Here is an 18751-nt window from a genome sequence, read left to right as displayed (position 1 = left end):
ACTCTAAAATAATTTGTGGGGTGTATTTATAGTAAGGGGACCTGTTATTAATGAGGTGGTATTTAACTGCAAGATATTGGTGAATGATAGCTGCAACTTGGTCATGGCGGTGTTTGTAGTCGGTCTGGGCTATGGATCGGCATGCTCCTGTAATGTGTTGTATTGTCTCGGACGCAGCATGGCAGCGTCGGCACAAGTCAGTTTGTAAATTACGGTCGCGGATTATATATTTTATGTAATTCTTAGTATCTATTATTTGATCTTGAATGGCTATGATAAATCCTTCGGTTTCCGGAAACAACTCACCTCTCTTTAGCCACATATTGGAGGCCAGCTTGTCGACACTAGGGTTGATCAGGTCGAGTCGATGTCTACCGTGGAGTGACTTTTGGATCCAAGCTTGTTGTTTTTGCTGGTGATCTACTATTACCTCACTTTTCTGTGTCCTGGGGTCGCATAAGTTCAATGGAGTACATTTTTTATCGGCGGTTACAATAGCTTTATGTATGCCGGAATTAATAGAGCGGTTGTGAAAAAAATTCCTGAGTGAGCTTACCTGTCTGTTGTGAAGATTTTTAATATCAATTAAGCCCCTTCCGCCTTCAGATTTTGGTAGGGTCTGTCTCTGGATACAGCTTCGCGGGTGGTGCTTTCGATATTTTGTCATTAAAGTGTTAATTATTCGTTGAAGATTACAAAGGTCTGTTTGTGACCACTGTATAATACCAAAAGAGTAGGTTAGAATTGGAACGGCATATGTATTTATTGCCTTGATGGTGTTACGTGAATTAAGGTAAGAGTTGAGGATTTTGTGCAGCCTGCCTGTAAATTTCTGTTTAAGTGAACCTTTAGTTATTTTATGGTGAATTTGCTGTGTTTGTTGGTAACCGAGGTATTTGTAACCAGTTTCTTCGTCGACAGGATCTACTTGTTCTCCATTGTTGAGGGTGTAGCTGTTACGTTCTATGTTGCCACTTCGAACTGATTGGATTTTACACTTGTCAATGCCAAACTCCATGTGTATATCTGAAGAAAACGATTGTGTGATATCAGCGAGATTATAGATATTATATATATTATTACTATAGAGTTTGATGTCGTCCATATACATCAAATGCGATATGGTGTGCGAAGTATTTTCATAGCAGATTTTATATCCAGATTTGCTGTTGTTCAGTAAAGTGGATAGTGGGTTGAGCGCAAGACAGAACCAGAGCGGACTCAGGGCATCCCCTTGGAAAATTCCTCTACGGATGTTGATGGGTTCCGTTTCGACGTTAGTGGTATTGCTAATTATTTTCAGAACTGTTGACCAATGTAACATAGTATTTTTCAGGAACAGTATGATAGAGCTGTGTATTTTGTAGTGCTTAAGAATATAGATTAACCAAGTATGCGGTACTGAATCAAAGGCCTTTTTATAATCTATGTACATAGTGTAGATATCTTTCTTGTTACTCTTAGCTTGTTTGGAGATGACGGCGTCTATTGTAAGCTGTTCTTTGCAGCCCTGGCTGTTTTGTCGGCACCCTTTTTGCTGATCGGCTAATATACTGTGTGCTTCTATATGACGGTAAATAAGTTTGCTAATACATGATGTAATAATTTTATAGATGGTCTGTAAGCAGGTAATGGGTCTATATTTAGCGGGATTTGTTCTATCTGATTTGTCTTTAATTAACATATATGTTACGCCCTGTGTGATGTATTTCGGTAGTGTTTCTGGAGCATCAATGAATTCATTAATTTGTCTGAGCAGTATTGGGTGCAAATAAGTAAATTTTTTCAACCAGTAGTTGTGGATTTTATCTGAACCAGTGGCTTTCCAGTTATGCGTTTTACCTATTACTGATTGTAGTAAATCAATGCTAATCTGATCATAAACCATGTCAGGAACCGATTTTAAAAATTCTTTATCAGCCTCAATCCATTCGGCATTCCTATGTTCTACTGGCTTGGACCAGATCTCGGACCAGAAATGGTGCAAGTCTTCAGTAGTCGGGGATACGCAGTCAGGTCCTGAATTTTGTTCAGACTCGTTTGTATTGCTGTTCTGAAGATTTCTGTAAAATACTTTCTCATTGTTAATAAATTGTTTATTTTGTTTTTGGCGTAGGGTTGTAAGCTTATATCTACGGAGTCTACTTGTGAGTGCACTAAGTTTTTGCTTAAGGGTGTCTAAAAAATGAGATAGGTGTGTATTTTCGTGTTCGTGTCGGGAATGTAGTTTATACTGTCGCTTAACTGCATCTATATGTCTTAGAAGTCGCGGACTAGAGTTGCCGTTAATAAACTCTGTTACTCTACCTATTTTAGCTCTAAGATCCGTTATTCTATTTTGTAGTCTCTTTTGCCATAGGGGCGGTTGGTTACTGTGCTGGCGATTATTGTGAGAGTCATTAATCTTAGATCCATTTTGTGTGGCTGCAGCGAACGCTGCGCAGTAGAGGGTGCTATGTGTATTTTCAAAATTTGAGTCTTGGGGTAGATATTTCGGCAATATTACGTTATTAATGAAGTGAACAATAGAAGTAAATTTTTTTGATATTTTTTGTTTAGGTATACTGGGTCTGGCTATGGGGTCAGAATTTTGAAAGAGGCTTATAGCAGTCAGGAAAGTTTGTTCAATTTCCTCTTGAATTGCTGTCGGGAGCGAATATTGTGGTATCGACTGTTCACTATGGTCAGAATTATTAGATAGAGAGTCATGATTTATTTCAAAGAAATGTTCATTTATAGTTAAATCGTCAGTAGGGTCAGTCGGTAAGGACTCAGTTACATGGGGTAAATTGTTTCTGTTTTGTACATTATCTCCGTCTAGAGCTAAGCCTTGTGATATTTCAACCCTTATTTCCTGGAGTCTTTGTTCACTTATGTACTTATTGTTAATGATAACTCGCCGTTGGTCTGCTATTCTTTGTTCGGATACGTGAGATACTTGAGGATGCAATGCTATAATAGCTTGATGTAGTGGTTTTCTATACGCTGTTATGTTTGTTTCCAGTTGTGTTATTCGGTAGTATTCCTTTATTATCGCTTCGTTGATCTCGTTAGTCCAGATCATTCGCTGACTGTTATTATGTGTGTATGCGTGCTGGGAGGGTCTTGAGGAATTTTTTAGATCGTTTTCTGCTAGTTTCTTAATCTCTGCAATATCTTTATCGGAAAGTAGCTTGCTACGCATTATGGCCCTACGTTGATCACCTAATCGTTGTCTGCTAGCTTGATGAGTCGGGAATTTTTCGCTGAATTCAGCATGTAGCTGAGGCAAATATTTTCGGGTTTCAGTTTCAAGAGCTGTGATTCTAAAATATGCGCGCAAGATGAAAATGTTCATATCACGTGACCATTTCTTACGCGCATTTTGACGATCCGTGGCGGGTGCAGGTTGGTTGGCGGTACTTGCCTCCTGCACAACGTCCTCGGCCGTATTAAAAGAAGGTGAAGAGCACACTGATGTCCTCTCGGACCTTGAAATATTTAAGTAAGAGGCTGGTGATGACGGAACTGAAGAAAATAGAGACACTGTCGACGACGGAATTGAGGGACACAACGATGTAGGTGAGGATTCTCGAGTAGGGTGATTTTCGGCTGTAGTATATTCTTCGATGCGAGCCCGCCTGCTCAGCTCCACATCGCCGCTGGATCGCATGCTGTGGCACCCAGCAACGGCTCCAGGTGCGCCCCGACGATCGCCCTCGGGAAGCGGCCCGTCTGCGGCTGTAACAGATTGTTCGATGGGAGCCCGCCTGCTCAACTCCGCATCGCCGTTGGATCGCATGCTGTGGCATCCAGAAACGGCTCCAGATGCGCCCCGACGATTGCCCTCGGGTAGCGGCCCCGGACGTAAACTTCTTGATCGTAACTGCATATTTAATCTAGGGTAGCAAGAAAAAAAGAGAAAAGGAAGGAAGAAAGAAGAAAGGATAGGATAGTTGGGATCTTAGTTTGGGAAGGGTAAGCCTAGTTGATATTGGCACATATACATATTGTGTCTCCCTATAATTGGGGTGTGGTTCAGGTGTTTTGACCTTGCATTTATAGTATCACCAACCCGTAAGCCCGCCCACCACGACAAGGTGATCCCTTTGGGGGGTTATTATTATTATTAAATATACTTCTAGGGTCATTTGCAATTTTTTTGTACCTTAGTCTATTTTTTTCTTAACATTCTCAGTTTCGTAATGAAAATTAACCATACAAAAATGTTTCGTTACGAATGTTAGCTATAAAAATTTGCATTTTTGTATGGTTAATTTTCGTTACGAAACTGAGAATGATAAGAAAAAATTAGACAAAGGTACAATAAATTTGCAAATGACCCTTAACGTTTAGTATGTGGTCTTCATACGATCTGTATGTACAGATCAAAAGTCTCTGCTTCGAATAAACGACAAACATTAACAATTTATTGTGGCAGTTTAAGTAAACCTAATGAGCTAATTTTGCAGAAATTAAATTGACAAATTGAATCAGTATTCAAGTAAGCTTGACAGCAATCAACATTAATGTAAAGCCGTTTCGACACCTGCGGTAATCGGGCTAGGGGGTAATTGTGTGTCGCGGGTAAACGTCATACACGTAGTGAGCTAGCCTTATGCGATTGTGGTTTAGACTGAGTAATTAGATGCTCATATGGCAGGGGAGTTTGAGGAACTTGGCTATGCCGAATGTTACAAGGGAATTTAAATTTACACAAATCAAAATGGACACCTGTAAAGGATGGGAAACGACCGTGCTGTGGTGAGAGCATATGCCCAAATGAGAAACGTCCGGTTGGTCGCCTTAGATATCGCTGAAGTTATACAACCCGTAAAGATATGCTCAGAGTAGGAAAGAGTGGGGTTTTCTGGTATTCAAGGAGTGTTTGGTTCGCTTTGCTAACTAGTTTACCTACGCGAGTAGTTAAATATAATAATACCTTTTACTCGCCCTAATCAATCGCTAATAATAACAACAAATTATTATAGATTTGTTGAAAAATCGGAGCTCATACAAAATTGTAAACACCATAAAAGATTAGTGGCAGTAAAATCGGACGTAATCCACTAATTTTGAGCAGAAACAGCGCAAAAAGAAAGTGCAGTCAGTACGTGAACTTAAAGTTTTAACAAACATTGTTGTTACCCTGTTGTAAGAAGGATTAATTATTTTTAAGTACAATTTATGTATTGTTACATCAAATTTAGTTTATCACTCAGATAGTGTAAATTAAACCTACCTACAATTTTAACAATATGAAATATATATAATTATTCATGTTTAATTGCTTTCGTCGCAACTTTCGTAGCTCTAAAGCCACTATCTCCCCACACACTAACGTCAATCGGTATTCCACTGACTGGTTCCCGAATCCCGCGGAAGCGTACCTCCATGACTCCACTTACGCAATCACGCGTGATCACCGTCATTACATGTCTTCATGACAATTAATTATACGCATTTGACTTGATTTGATGGCAATTACAGTGTCTAATTACGTGAATGAAAATAGACGAATTATGTGAGTCCAATTTAGTTTTTTTACATTTTTATTATCGGTGCAGGTATTTGATCCATAAATAAATTGTTAGGTAGTTACATCGTGTTTCTTTTTGTGTTAGAATGTTGTTAATGTAATTTAGACAATAGTGTAAACTGTTGTTGCTACAGATCAAAATAAAAAAAAACTGTGTTGTTATTGTAGTTCACTTTTAATCACAGCTAATTTTTGGTTCGTAGTAAGAATATAGTTATAGTTTTAACTATTTTTTTATATTTTTACTCCAAATTGCATTGGCTAAAACGCCATTAATACATGTTATATAAAGATCAGATTGAAATAAATCTATAAAAAAATAATAAACCTTTGCCGATCTGCAGTGACTAAACGGCACCTATGCGTCACGATTTTACATTTTTATAGATTTCAAGTGTTGATTTAGTCATAAAATCCCAATAAAGCTAACAGTGGCGCGGGTTTACTGCCGCCCGTGGTACTTTATATGAGGGGAGATGTTTGACATGGAAACGTAGAACACGGGTCTGTATGAAAATCGGAGTTATGTTTTATAGTGGACGTGCAGCGAATAGGCGCCTTTTACTCGGGTGCCGGCTGCTTGCGACGATTTTCCAGAATTATTTGGGTTTTGAAGTACCAATCGCGACGAAAGATGCGTTCAGTTAACAAACAAAAGTAGTTAAGTATATAAATATCTAACTTATGTAAGGTACCTATGAAACGATTTTACAAATATTGCGGTCATGTTCCTAAGGTGTACTTACAGCAAGCTACAGAGATAATTGCATGAATGAATTCCAAGTTTTTATAGTTCTCCCCTTGCAAACCACAGACTAATTTTACAAAAGATTTTGGTAATTTTGCCTGCACAAAACGGATTTTTTTAATGTTCGTCGTTGGCGAATACATATTACATATCAGTACAATCATGTACAGTCGCCATCAGATATATCGGAACGACCAAGGTGTTCACAATATCTGAACACGCACTCTAACGCCCTCACAATAGAGGCGTGTTCAGATATTTGTGAGCGCCTTAGCCGCTATGATATATCTGATGGCGACTGTATATGCAATTTTTTCTCATGTCAAAGATTTTTCACCGTTCGTCGCAGCGAGTCATCGCTCGCGTCGCCTAGTCGTCGGCGTTCGGCAATTCTTTATTATTCATGGGGCGATCTCGCTCGCGGAGTGTTTTATATGAACGACAATCGAGTATCAATTTGTACCGAACGGCCCGTATTAGCATTTCCCGTGCTAGGCCTACATTGTTTTAGTACAAAGGGGAGCAAACCTTTTTCGTTAGTTTAAGACCGAACATAAAGTTGCCACGTTACGATCGGAATAAAATTTTGTATTATGTAGGTTGGTGTTTTTTAATAAATGTGTGGCGCTTGAAGTGCCTAGATTTTTATTTATTAACCTTTTGAACGCCAATGACCGATATATCCGCACCGTGAGTTCAACGCTAAAGACCGATTAATCGGTCACAGACCACAGAGCAACATCGACCTACGTGCATATACATAAAGTTCAACTTCAGTTTTGAGACTTCAATGATGTGGCGTCTGAGTGACAGCTTTTGTGTTTGACACGGCGTGGAAAAGGTTAACGAAAACTGACTGAGTGATCACGTGGGAAAATAACAATAATAGGCTACATGACTAATTTTATTAAATGATATCAATCGATCGGGTTTGTTTTTAGGATCAAATGTCTATATGGGACCTGCATTAAAGTAACACAAAAGTCAGAAATTGTAGTCAAAGGCCGACAGTCGCACTTCACTCGCGAAACGCCCTATACAAAACGGCCAAGGGCCGTGACGTCATCGCCCATCTTGTAGTATGGACAAAACAAGAAAATTGCGTTTTTGTCGGTGAAATATTGCGTTTATATATATAGTTGCTATACAATATTTTATTGCATGAAATGTAAGGAATCGAATGGTACCCTTACTTTTATCGTTTATGGAAGTTAAAAAAAACTTAAATTTTGAAACTTTCAGGGCCTGTATTTTTGTAATTTTTCAATATTTTATTTTAATATCCACATTATTGTGATAAATTGCTCGTTTGCTATCTATTTTACAAGATTTTGTTATAAAATTCAACATGTGTCATCATCCCTATTATTTATGGTTAGCGAAATGTCAAATTCAAAGTAGTACTGTCGCAGCGTTCGAAGCTGAAGCAGCCCAACTGATGAACTGGGGATATGTATATGTGCCTACATCTATGTAGTGTGGTGTTATATATTTTAATATGAATTTCGTTTTGATTATATAAATATTTTAATACTAGCTCTACCCGCGACATCGACTGCGTAGAATGATGATGATGATTGATAAAAATTAGGTACCCTATGTCCTACCCTGGAACTAATACTATCTCCATACCAATTTTCAGCTAAGTAGATTAAGCGGCTTAAGCGTGAAGAGCTAGCAGAGCAGAGAGACATTATATTCATATTCGTATGTCAGACATACATGGTTACTTTCGAATTAATTTTATAATAGCAGTAGGGATTTCAAACATCGTTTTAATAATTAAGAACCAGCTGACGATCGCGAGTACAAAACGCAAATCCCACAAAGCGCTAGGAGTCGCAGCGCTAGGTAACGTCTAACCAGCACAATACGTTAAGTAGTGTGTACGCTTATGAGTGTTCATTAAAGATACGATAAAGACGGCGGAGGCGACGGCTAAATTGGCTGTTTCTGTCTAGGTATTAAGATAGGGAGACGTTTTAAATGACAGCTGTATTAGGAATTTGGTTAGCGTGCCGTTTGATGCTGTAGGTTTCTATGTCGGCTTGTAGGATAAGCAAAACGAATTTGTTAATAAATATATATCTGTTTGTTATGTTATATTTATAAATGTTAAAATGTTGTATTATTATTTTTACTGGTTTTGTTGATGTGGAATAATTATTTGCTGAGTAATAGTGTAACGGAGCGGTGTTAAGTTGATTCCGGGCACCTATCTATTTTTTTTTCTTTTAACAAATGAGTATTTCTATGGAAATTCATACACATGACCAATATTTCCACAATGTCAGCGTTTTTATGACAACGCAAACTTATAATCCTATCTTCCCTAGGTTTTATTAAGTGTATATGAAGGAGTTTACCTATTTTGCCGGCAAGCTCAGTGTAACAATTTTTTTTATTGGATAAGTTTAAGTATTTGACCACATACAATCTCACCTGATGGTAATTTCCGATGCCGTCTAGGATGAAGCATGCTTACCTAAAAGACGTCTATTCACTCTAAGATTATTTACAAGATATTCCATTAAAAATATCCAAGTTATAATTAGGTTTCGATGTAAATTAAATTAAACAAATAACACTAGTATAAGATTTAATTTATTTTACATGACAATGGTAACGACCTTTGCTTCTAATAAAGTCGAATATCGCGTGCCTCACGAGTCTACTCAACAATAACAGCAACGCGACACTATTCCGATTTTCGCTTACGAAATGAGCATTCATTCGAGTACAGATGTAGTTCAGCTAACAAGGGGCTGTTAATTTAAATTTAGTATCTTAGAGCGTAATGAACGGGAAGGTGATTGTTATAATGGGATTGTGCGCCAAGAGTTAGTTATGTGTGAATGTAGCGTGTTTGCGTAAGCCGTGTTTACATTTCGGTGAATTACGAGTAAGTTGACAACACTGAGGTTCTTTTGTCAGGAGTTATGATGATATTATTGAGTTCCTGTTAATTACCAGCCTCGTAATTATTACGATTAAGGTTCTGAACTGAATGGCACTGAACTTGGTAGCGTCAATAGTGAACTTGTCAAGCGAATAAAACATAAACCTAATCCGATTTGCACTTAAATCTCGCTAATTAAACATGCTCCTAATAAGCCTTCTGAAGGTCACTTTATATGAAATCATCCAAGTTGAAGACACCTTTCGCCACCTTACACATCCGTAAGACGCTACGGCCGCTACGCGCTACGTTTGTGCTACATCGTAGCACAGTGGGAATATATTGAGTATTAGCCCAATTCGAAGTTCGAACGTACACTGATATCAGAATGACATTTAACTGACATATTCAGTTGTCGTGCATTTCGCTCGTACTTGTCTGTATATCTATTGGCGCGGGCGAGACACACGATATATTAAGAAAGAGGACGAAGTCACGTAACCGCTTCTTCATACATACATAGTCCCTAATTTCCTAATACTATCCTCTTAATAAAATAGGAGCAACATTTTGTATTCTAATAAGTATACTATAGTTACTTTTTATGGGCCCGATTAGGATTTTGAAATAGACAAATACTAGATATCTTTTAGACGTCACCAAGATGCGATAACGATATGTTTAAGATCTAACCTGTCAAATTTGACATTTCCGCGATTCTGGAGATACTCTTGAACGATTTCCACAAGATATTACTTAGAGATCTAATTCTTATCTAATAGATATCTAACACGATCTATCGTAAAAGTGACATTGGTCCCGAATTGCGCTGCAAAAGAGAACTAGTTGAAATCTAAACTATAACGTATCTAGAATGGATCTAGTACGTGTCGTCTCTTGTGAATATCTTGAAGTTCGAATACGGCAGTGTGTTTACTTCATATTTTTATAGAGTTGTATGCAAATTTGACGTCGCATCTGAACAATTGCGGCGTTATCTTGGCGTGTAAAGACGCTGCATTCAACACGGCGCGGGAGGAAGCGGGAACAAAGCGTTGCCCGGCGACGAGGGCTTCTACCCGTGCTACAATATACTACTAATAAGTAGAATTTATTTTTAACTTAGAAATGTACCTACTACCTACTGATTTATTACGCGCAATATAGTCGCTCACTCAGCAGTCTATCAGGAGTAAATTTTAGAAAAAAACATATTCACGTTTATTATAAGTCCTGGCAATTGCTACGTAGAAGTTACCGCTATTAAAATAATATTTGTCATTATAGATTGATCAGGCCCTAATAATGATTATAATTTCATCTATAAATAAGTGTTCCGTGAACAAAGTTTTGTACGGAACGCTAAAATTAGTTCGGTAGGAGGTATTATCTAGATATGCTAGATGCTGTAGGAGCCTGAATCATGCTCTTTGATAAAAGAGTAAAATGTGTTTCAAAATAACTTTAAAATACCAATGGTACCTATTTATACCGCAACATACAATAAGATACTTATTTCAGTAAACAAGATTTATTAAAAGCACATGAAAACTGAAAATATAGTTTTACTTTTTCTTAGCTTTTTTTTTCTAAGCCAAGTTACCTACTATCGGCCATATTCGAACTTTAAGATACGTCAAATACTAGAGATTGAAACTATATGGAATGGATATGTCAGTGTCAAACAAGTGTCAAAAGTGACGTTTCTTCAAACAAACGCGTCACTTTTGACACTGACATATCCAATCCATATCGTTTCAATCTCTAGTATTTGACGTATCTTAAAGTTCGAATACAGCCGTATTTCTAAAAATAATGTAACTAAAACGGGCTTTACTACAGTTTCTTAACTCTACATTCGTCCTTAAACGTACCAAGAAGGTATTCAACCGTGCATCGGCACCACCAAAGAGCATAAAGATATTGAGCGCAGTCCGACTATTGTCGCCGCGATAGTGCCGTCGCTACCGGTCGCTTTCTCTAATTGTTACACCGACTACACCCTCCTATCCAAAAACGACGTATCTCCATATTAAACGTGAGCAAAAATGCCTTTTCGAAAAGCGGTATAGGACAATGCAGCAGAAACAAACGCACACTTGTTAGCAGGCTAAACGCCGTAATAACATGTCTTCAAACAATTGTTCATTTTCCAATACGTTAGGAAATTGCTTGGGTACCATGCGGGCTTTTGTTCAACAAATCGAATCGCTGCATACGATATTCGATTTAAATTCTGAATATTCTGATAAAAATCGACCATGACTGTAGCAAGATAAATAACTTACTTTCTTAAAAGAGGTTGGTATTATATGATCAGCAAAAAATACTAAACTAACCTAATAACGATATGCGCAGCAAAAAAAACGCTTCTGCTTTACAAAATCAGAATACAAATTAGAATATTTTGAAAGACGTATTTTTTTAGGTACGATTAAAAATATCTCCTTAAAAAACTAAGGTGCTTTAGCTAAGCTCTTAAATAATGTATGAATATATCTACACAGAAAGGACATTTAAGATCAAAATAAAGAGGTATTAAATTGGCCCCCAAACAGCGCTAATGATCCTAATTTTCGAATTTCAAAATCGACGTTTATTCGTTTTAAAATGTACAGCGGCGCGGCGGCCTGTCGCTCTATGGCATCAATCATTTTTAGAGGGCTTCGCTTATCCAAGTTCCTTCGTCCTCCACATCCAACTTTTGCATCGAATGATCTCGGCTAAACCAACAGCGTTCGGAGCTCCGTTGCCGTGTTTTGTATTATTTTTTGTGAATAAATAATATTATTTCTCGAGGGAAAGGGGGATTGGATTTCGTTAAATATGGTCTAGTAATTGAATTGAAATCTCTCAATGTCGACGTTCAATTAAGCTTTATATTTCGTGCTGCTTTGTTTCTTCCTGTATAATAATTTCATTTTACTTAAAGCCTTAGCGTTTATTTCGGTCGAATCTTTAAGGTGCGAACAGCGAACTACTGCCGTATTCGAACTTCAAGATATTCACAAGAGACGACACGTACTAGATCCATTCTAGATACGTTATAGTTTAGATTTCAACTAGTTCTCTTTTGCAGCGCAATTCGGGCAACCAATGTCACTTTTACATGCTTTTAGATAGATCGTGTTAGATATCTATTAGATGTGAATTAGATCTCTAAGTAATATCTTGTGGAAATCATTCAAAAGTATCTCCAGAATCGCGGAAATGTCAAACTTGACAGATTAGATCTTAAACATATCGTTATCGTATCTTGGCGATGTCTAATATATATCTATTACAAAATCCGAATCGGGCCCCTAGATACGTGCAAACGATCTTTATGAATGAATTCTATTTATAGCATGTGTATAAACTTTTGCACCTGTGTGTACATGGGTTGAATAGGTATCGTTGTATAGTTCTAGTAAAATAATTCAAATTCAAATGATAAATCATCGTCATTACTGAAACTAATTCTTACAATTAATTGCATTTAAGTAATTGTTGTACTCGTACGATATATAACCACAAAAAAAAAAACAAAATCACGCACATATTGGCGTGTCTTGTGGTAGGTACTAGGTATACATTATTCAACCATATGTTTACAAAGAAAGTTGCCAATGTTGCCATGGCAGTCTGTCTGAAAATCTTCGATGTCAAGAGCTGTCAAAAAACAACACATAAATACCGCTTTAGGATTACGTCATTCTCGCTGTAAGTGCACGTAATTACTTAATATCCATTACTAGACTGTCAAAAGTGATTAATGCTAATGTCGTGCGCAAGATTTTTAACTAAGTTAAGATTAAAATAGCTTACGGTATTGTAATCGGGCCCCGGGCGGATCCGTCATCTCCCCCTACAAATTATAATGACACATCCGCCGGGAGGTTTTAAGCCAATTCAACCTCCAAGATTTTCCATGCTTTTTCCCTAAGAAGGTTAATATTTTAAAGTTGAAATGGAATTTGTTTTTGGGTTTATATTTTAAGTGCGGTAAAGTGCGCTGGGTTTGGGGATTCGTTTAATTTTAAGTAGTTGAAAGGCGTGAGCTTAGTATCTATAAACTAAGCACTCAGACATAGTAATTAATCTTTATATTTAGCGTGAAAAAGACTTTAACAAGGTGATGGTTGGGTGAGAACAACGTATACCGGTAGTTTAGAAGATTTCTAGACATAGTGATAAGATTTGGTATTTTTTAATTTGTTAATTTTGTAATCTCCACTACACACTCTTCTACTTCTCTTGATAGATACCTTACCTTAAACCAATATACCTTAGATATTTCGAATAAATTACACAACTTTCGCATCAAAAATGTAAACAGCAATATCGCTATAGCACTCAGCGTAAAACAGAATCGTCGTCGACCGCCATCACAGGCAAATGAACCGCAAGTGCGCAGAATCGCTCGTAATTCCATTTTGTTCTTTCCAACGTACTAATTTAAGTTCCAAAGCAATTCCAATCCAAACAATATCGATTCAGGGGAGGAAAACAATTTGCGGTAAAAATCCGCAGTGATAGCGCGATATGAGCAATGCAGCGGGGAGATTTTTTACTTTTTTTTGCCACGGGGGAGTCGGCTGATCTTTGTTTTATGAGAACGATTAAGAAAAGCATATTTGAAGTGTGTACTCGGCTTTATTTGACGGAGGGTACGCGCTTCATTGATCTGTAATCGTTTTTCGCATTTTATTGCCACTGTGCTTTGGTTACTCGAGGGTTATGAGTGTAGGGAGTTCTTTATTTTGTCCAAATTAGCTGCCATTTATCATCGCGTACATACCTATATAGAATATCAATGGTGTATTTTTATCCATTAACTAGTAAGCAAGTTCTGTATTTTTTTGTAATTATAGTTTGCTATTTATACCACGTTCCTGGCAACCAAACATACGTCAGAAGGTGGCCATCGCTGCTTATTAATCTTTGAAACTCCAGGGGTGTCATACACGCGTCATCGATACATCACATGAGTAAACTCATTCCTGCATAGACAGACACTGCGAAAAGACTTGCTTAGGTACATTTCCACACTTGATAATGCCACAAATCTCCCACTGTTGAAATGTACTTACAAGCTAACAAATTTTTAGTAGGTAAAAATCAGGTATTATCTGATTTTCTATTATAATAATAAGAAATATGAGCCTTGAAATTCGAAGGTGCCGGACGTAAACGCTGTTTCGCAACATAATTTAGTGCGGCGTGGAGATCTTGTTATTTTCGCACTTAATTCGGGTAAGCGTCGTATTGTAGCGCGGGTGATTAGAATGCTAAGTACGCACAGAACGGGTTGCCTTAATTGTGTGGTGCTTGCGGACGAAGCCAAACATCGCTGGAATCAAGTGGTTGTGTTGGATGGAAATTATGTTTTTCTATTCAAAATTTGATGTAGGTAATATACAAAGTTAAAGCTTATAATTACTTGTTTGAATTAAGCAAACAAAGTAGAGTAAGAGTAATGAGCTAGCGAGCTAAAGCACGCATAAGTAATAAGCTAAAGAAGTCATGTGAAAATTGGAAATAAATGCAATGTTCCAAAAAATCTAATTAAAGAACTTTTTCTTAACTATTATAGTAGTTTATGCAACAGTGATATAATAAGGGTTCTTAAAATTCAAGGGTCGAAGTTACAAAACGAGACGTAGTCGAGTTTTGTAAAAAAAGACCCGAGATTATGTTTCACAGCTTCATTCTTTGCGATTTAAAGTTAACATAGTGTAGTAGCACCCCCAAGCATCAGCCTTGCACGGTTTTTAAAGTTTTGTACTGGCAACATTTAAAAAGAAAAAGTTATCCCTTCCACTAGTCCCACCTGGCGACGGTTGGAACCGCCATTTTTACTTCATTATTCATTCCCGTGCTCAAGCCTTCGCACGCGTACCTTCCACTTTAAACATGGGGAAACGGAAGAATGAAGAGGAGGAGATTAGGAGAAAAATTAAGAAACTGGAATCAAAATTGCCACGACGGACACGTGGCCGATCTAGAATTTTATATTCTTCAGATTCTAGTGAAACAGACGGTGAGTTATTATACTTATTATTTTTTCTAGCAATTTCTCATAAACTGATGAGGTTCTATCGGAAATGTGATGCGTTTTTGCTAATTGCGGGCATTAACTGTCACACATACGTTACTTTTGTAACAGCTTGAGGTCCAATTTTAGACCCATTTCAAGGACTGTGATGCGTATTTGCTAATTGCGGGCTCTTACTGTCACACTTATGTTACGTTTGTAACTGTTTGAGGTCAAATGGCCAGTTTTGAGGATTGTGATGCGTATTTGCTAATTACGGGCTCTTACTGTCACGATATTCCTTCCTGAGCAAAATACTGAACGAATGGTTCTTTTCAGACGACATGATAGTCGATTCTGAAGCACGCCAAGAGCGAAGCTCATCGCTGCGCAGCCACGTGGCGTCGCTGCCGCCGCCTCGCGCCGCACCGCCGTCGCCAACACCAGCGCCAGACTCGCCGAAGCAACCATCGTCCCAGCCCCCGATGCAACAAGAGCCGCCGCGACCAGCATCTCCACGCCCAGGACCGTCGTCTGCTCCAGATCTTCCAGATACTCAACCCCAGGTACCCCAGGTACTTTCGTCTTCCGTGGAGGATCAAGAACTCGATGACGACATCTTGTTAATGTTAGGCGATGCTCCAAAACCAGAACTGGCCTTAGGCGACAGCATACACAAGGACGTGGCCAGTAGGTGGCATGAAATCTTACTAAAAGGTTTACAAAAGGAGGTGAAAGAAAAGCTTTTTCAGGAATACCTTGTTCCCAGCAATTGTGACCTCTTAGTTGCTCCTACACTTAACGCCGAGGCTAAGGCGGCATTGACAGATAGTTCAATAAAAAGAGATCATGCCATAATGGAAAAACAGAAGCAATTAGGAATTGCTCTGTCTGCTCTCGCGCAGGCCATGGATTTATTGCTTAAACCAGATGCATCTGCGCAAAAAATCTTGAAACCAGTCAGTGATGCTTGTCGTATCTTGTGCGATAGCCATTACTTGGAAACAAAAATACGTCGCTACTTCGTAGTTTCGTCAATTAACACCGATCTTAAAGAGACGCTTATTAATACGGTTAGAGACGGTTTCCTTTTCGGAGATAATGTATCTGACAAATTAAAAGCCGCTCAATCTATTCAAAAGTCTGGTGAAACATTAAAACACACACCAAAACCGGTTAACAATCGTTTTAATAAAAATAACTTTGTACTTAACAAAAAGTCTCAGAAAAACAATTTAAACTTCAAACCCCTGCATCAAAGGACGCAGAGCAAGTACGATGCAGGGCACTACCGGCCGTCGCCGCGCTCCAGCCGCCCGAACAGCGCCCGCGCCGCCCCGCGCCGCCCGAGCTCGCCGCGCCGCCCGAGCTCGCCGCGCCGCCGCAGCTACCGGAGCTACAGGAGGTAGCTGAACACGAGGTACGGTACGCAGGACGATTACGTAACTATACCCATAAATGGGCACAGATCACTTCAGATCCTACGATCCTTGAATGGACTCAAGGGTATAAGATTCCTTTTACTTCTGTGCCTACCAGAAGAGATTGTCCTGCTGTTTATTCCAAGACAAGATCGGAAAGATCTCACTACGAAAAAGCTATCAATAAACTTTTAGAAATTAATGCCATTTCAATGTGTGAGCATGATCCCGACGAATTCATTTCTAGTATTTTTCTGGTACCTAAACCAAATGGCGAGAAAAGGTTCATTCTAAATTTAAAATGCCTCAATAAGTTTATCGAAACTCGCCATTTTAAAATGGAAGACTATAGAACCGCGTCTAAATTGATAACTCAGGATTGTTATATGGCTTCTATTGATATTAAAGATGCTTATCTTTTGATTCCTATATATAAACCACATAGAAAATATCTACGCTTTATGTTCAACGATACTTTATTTGAGTTTAATACTCTCCCGTTTGGTTTATGTACCTCGCCATACGTTTTCACAAAAATGCTAAAACCTATAGTCGAGTACTTAAGACTACACAACTATCTGTCGTGTATATATCTGGATGATATATTATGTGTGGGTAGATTTCATGATGAATGTCTTGCAAATGTCACTGCAACCAAATCTTTATTAGAAGATTTAGGATTTATTATTAATAGCGAAAAAAGTTGCTTTACACCAAGTACAAAATGTAAATTTTTAGGATTTATTTTTGACTCGAAAAGAATGACGTTAAGTTTACCTGACTCAAAAAGAGACAAAATAGAAGATAAGCTTAAGAAATTTATCCGAATCTATAAATGTAAATTACGCGAATTTGCTAGATTAATTGGTCTTTTAATATCTGCCTGCCCTGCTATACAATATTCTTGGTTATACACAAAGCTTTTAGAACGTCATAAATATCTCTGTTTACTTAAACATTCTAACTATGAGGCGTCAATCACAATATCATCTGAAATAAAGGATGACTTGTGTTGGTGGATTAAAAATATTGACAATGGTTTTTGTTCATTCAGATTTAATCAATTTCAATTAGAAATATTTTCTGATGCATCGAAATCCGGCTGGGGTGCATACTGTAATCATCAAAGAGCGTATGGTTACTGGAAAGAGAGTGAACGTTTGTTACATATTAATGAATTAGAGTTAAAAGCAGCTTTTTTGGCTTTAAGGACATTTGCAAACGAAATTCATAATTGTGAAATTCTTTTAAGAATCGACAACGTTACAGCCATCGCTTGCATAAACAGAATGGGTAGCGTCCAATTTCCTCACTTAAATCGTATTACAAAGGAAATCTGGCAGTGGTGTGAAAGACGTAAAATTATAATATTTGCATCATATATCAATACTAAGGAAAACTATGAGGCTGACAAATTATCGCGTACTAAATTTTCTGACACCGAGTGGGAGCTAAGTAATAATGCATTCGTACAAATTAAACAAACTTTTGGTATGCCTGAGGTCGATTTATTTGCAAGCCGTTGTAATACTAAGTGTTCTCTATACGTTACCTGGAAGAACGATCCAGATGCATGGACGATCGACGCTTTTACATTTTCCTGGAAAAATATAAGTTTTTACGCTTTTCCACCATTTTCGTTGATTTTAAAGGTCATACAAAAAATCATTAATGATAAAGCTGAGGGTATTCTTGTCGTTCCAAACTGGCCCACACAGCCATGGTTTCCTTTATTTTCGAAATTATTAATCGAAGAACCCATTTATTTTCGGCCAAGTGCTAATTTGCTAACGTCTCCTTGCAGATCGACTCACAACCTGCACCGGACCCTTTCGTTGATTGCCGCAAAATTATCAGGGACTCGTTATTAAATAGATCATTATCGCCCAGATCGGTTGAAATAATGTTATCTTCGCTCTCTGATAATACATACAAACAATATGGCCCATGTATTAAAGCTTATATTGATTATTGTAAAACCCATGGATATGATTATATGGAAATATCAATACCAATTATTATTGATTTTTTGACCCGTATTTTCGATACTGGCGCTAAGTATGGAACGATTAATAATTACAAATCGGCTATTTCATTATTATTAGGTTGTACTTTAAATGATGATCGAATCAAACGGTTCATGAAAGGC

At 37.9% G+C, this 18751-nt stretch overlaps 1 protein-coding gene across 1 annotated transcript; it reads left to right on the top strand.

Annotated features, from left to right (window-relative positions):
- Window positions 1–14840: 14840 nt before the first annotated feature.
- On the top strand, window positions 14841–17413 carry LOC134649155 (uncharacterized). Its single transcript, XM_063503868.1, has 2 exons — window positions 14841–15253; window positions 15521–17413. The coding sequence occupies exons 1-2, from the start codon at window positions 15061–15063 to the stop codon at window positions 16588–16590; spliced, it is 1263 nt and encodes a 420-aa protein (XP_063359938.1). The 5' UTR covers window positions 14841–15060; the 3' UTR covers window positions 16591–17413.
- The last annotated feature ends 1338 nt before the right edge of the window (window positions 17414–18751 follow it).

The sequence above is a fragment of the Cydia amplana genome, chromosome 6, assembly GCF_948474715.1.
Source record: "Cydia amplana chromosome 6, ilCydAmpl1.1, whole genome shotgun sequence".
Taxonomy (NCBI): Eukaryota; Metazoa; Arthropoda; class Insecta; order Lepidoptera; family Tortricidae; genus Cydia; species Cydia amplana.
Note: the sequence above shows the minus strand (reverse complement) of the source record. Positions and strands in the feature narration are given on the sequence as shown.

Excerpts from the sequence above, each read along its gene's own strand:
- LOC134649155 (XM_063503868.1), top strand. The coding sequence starts at position 15,061 with ATGGGGAAACGGAAGAATGAAGAGGAGGAGATTAGGAGAAAAATTAAG. Across the intron at positions 15,254-15,520 it reads GATGAGGTTCTATCGGAAAT|ACGACATGATAGTCGATTCT; the intron begins GTGATGCGTTTT and ends GGTTCTTTTCAG.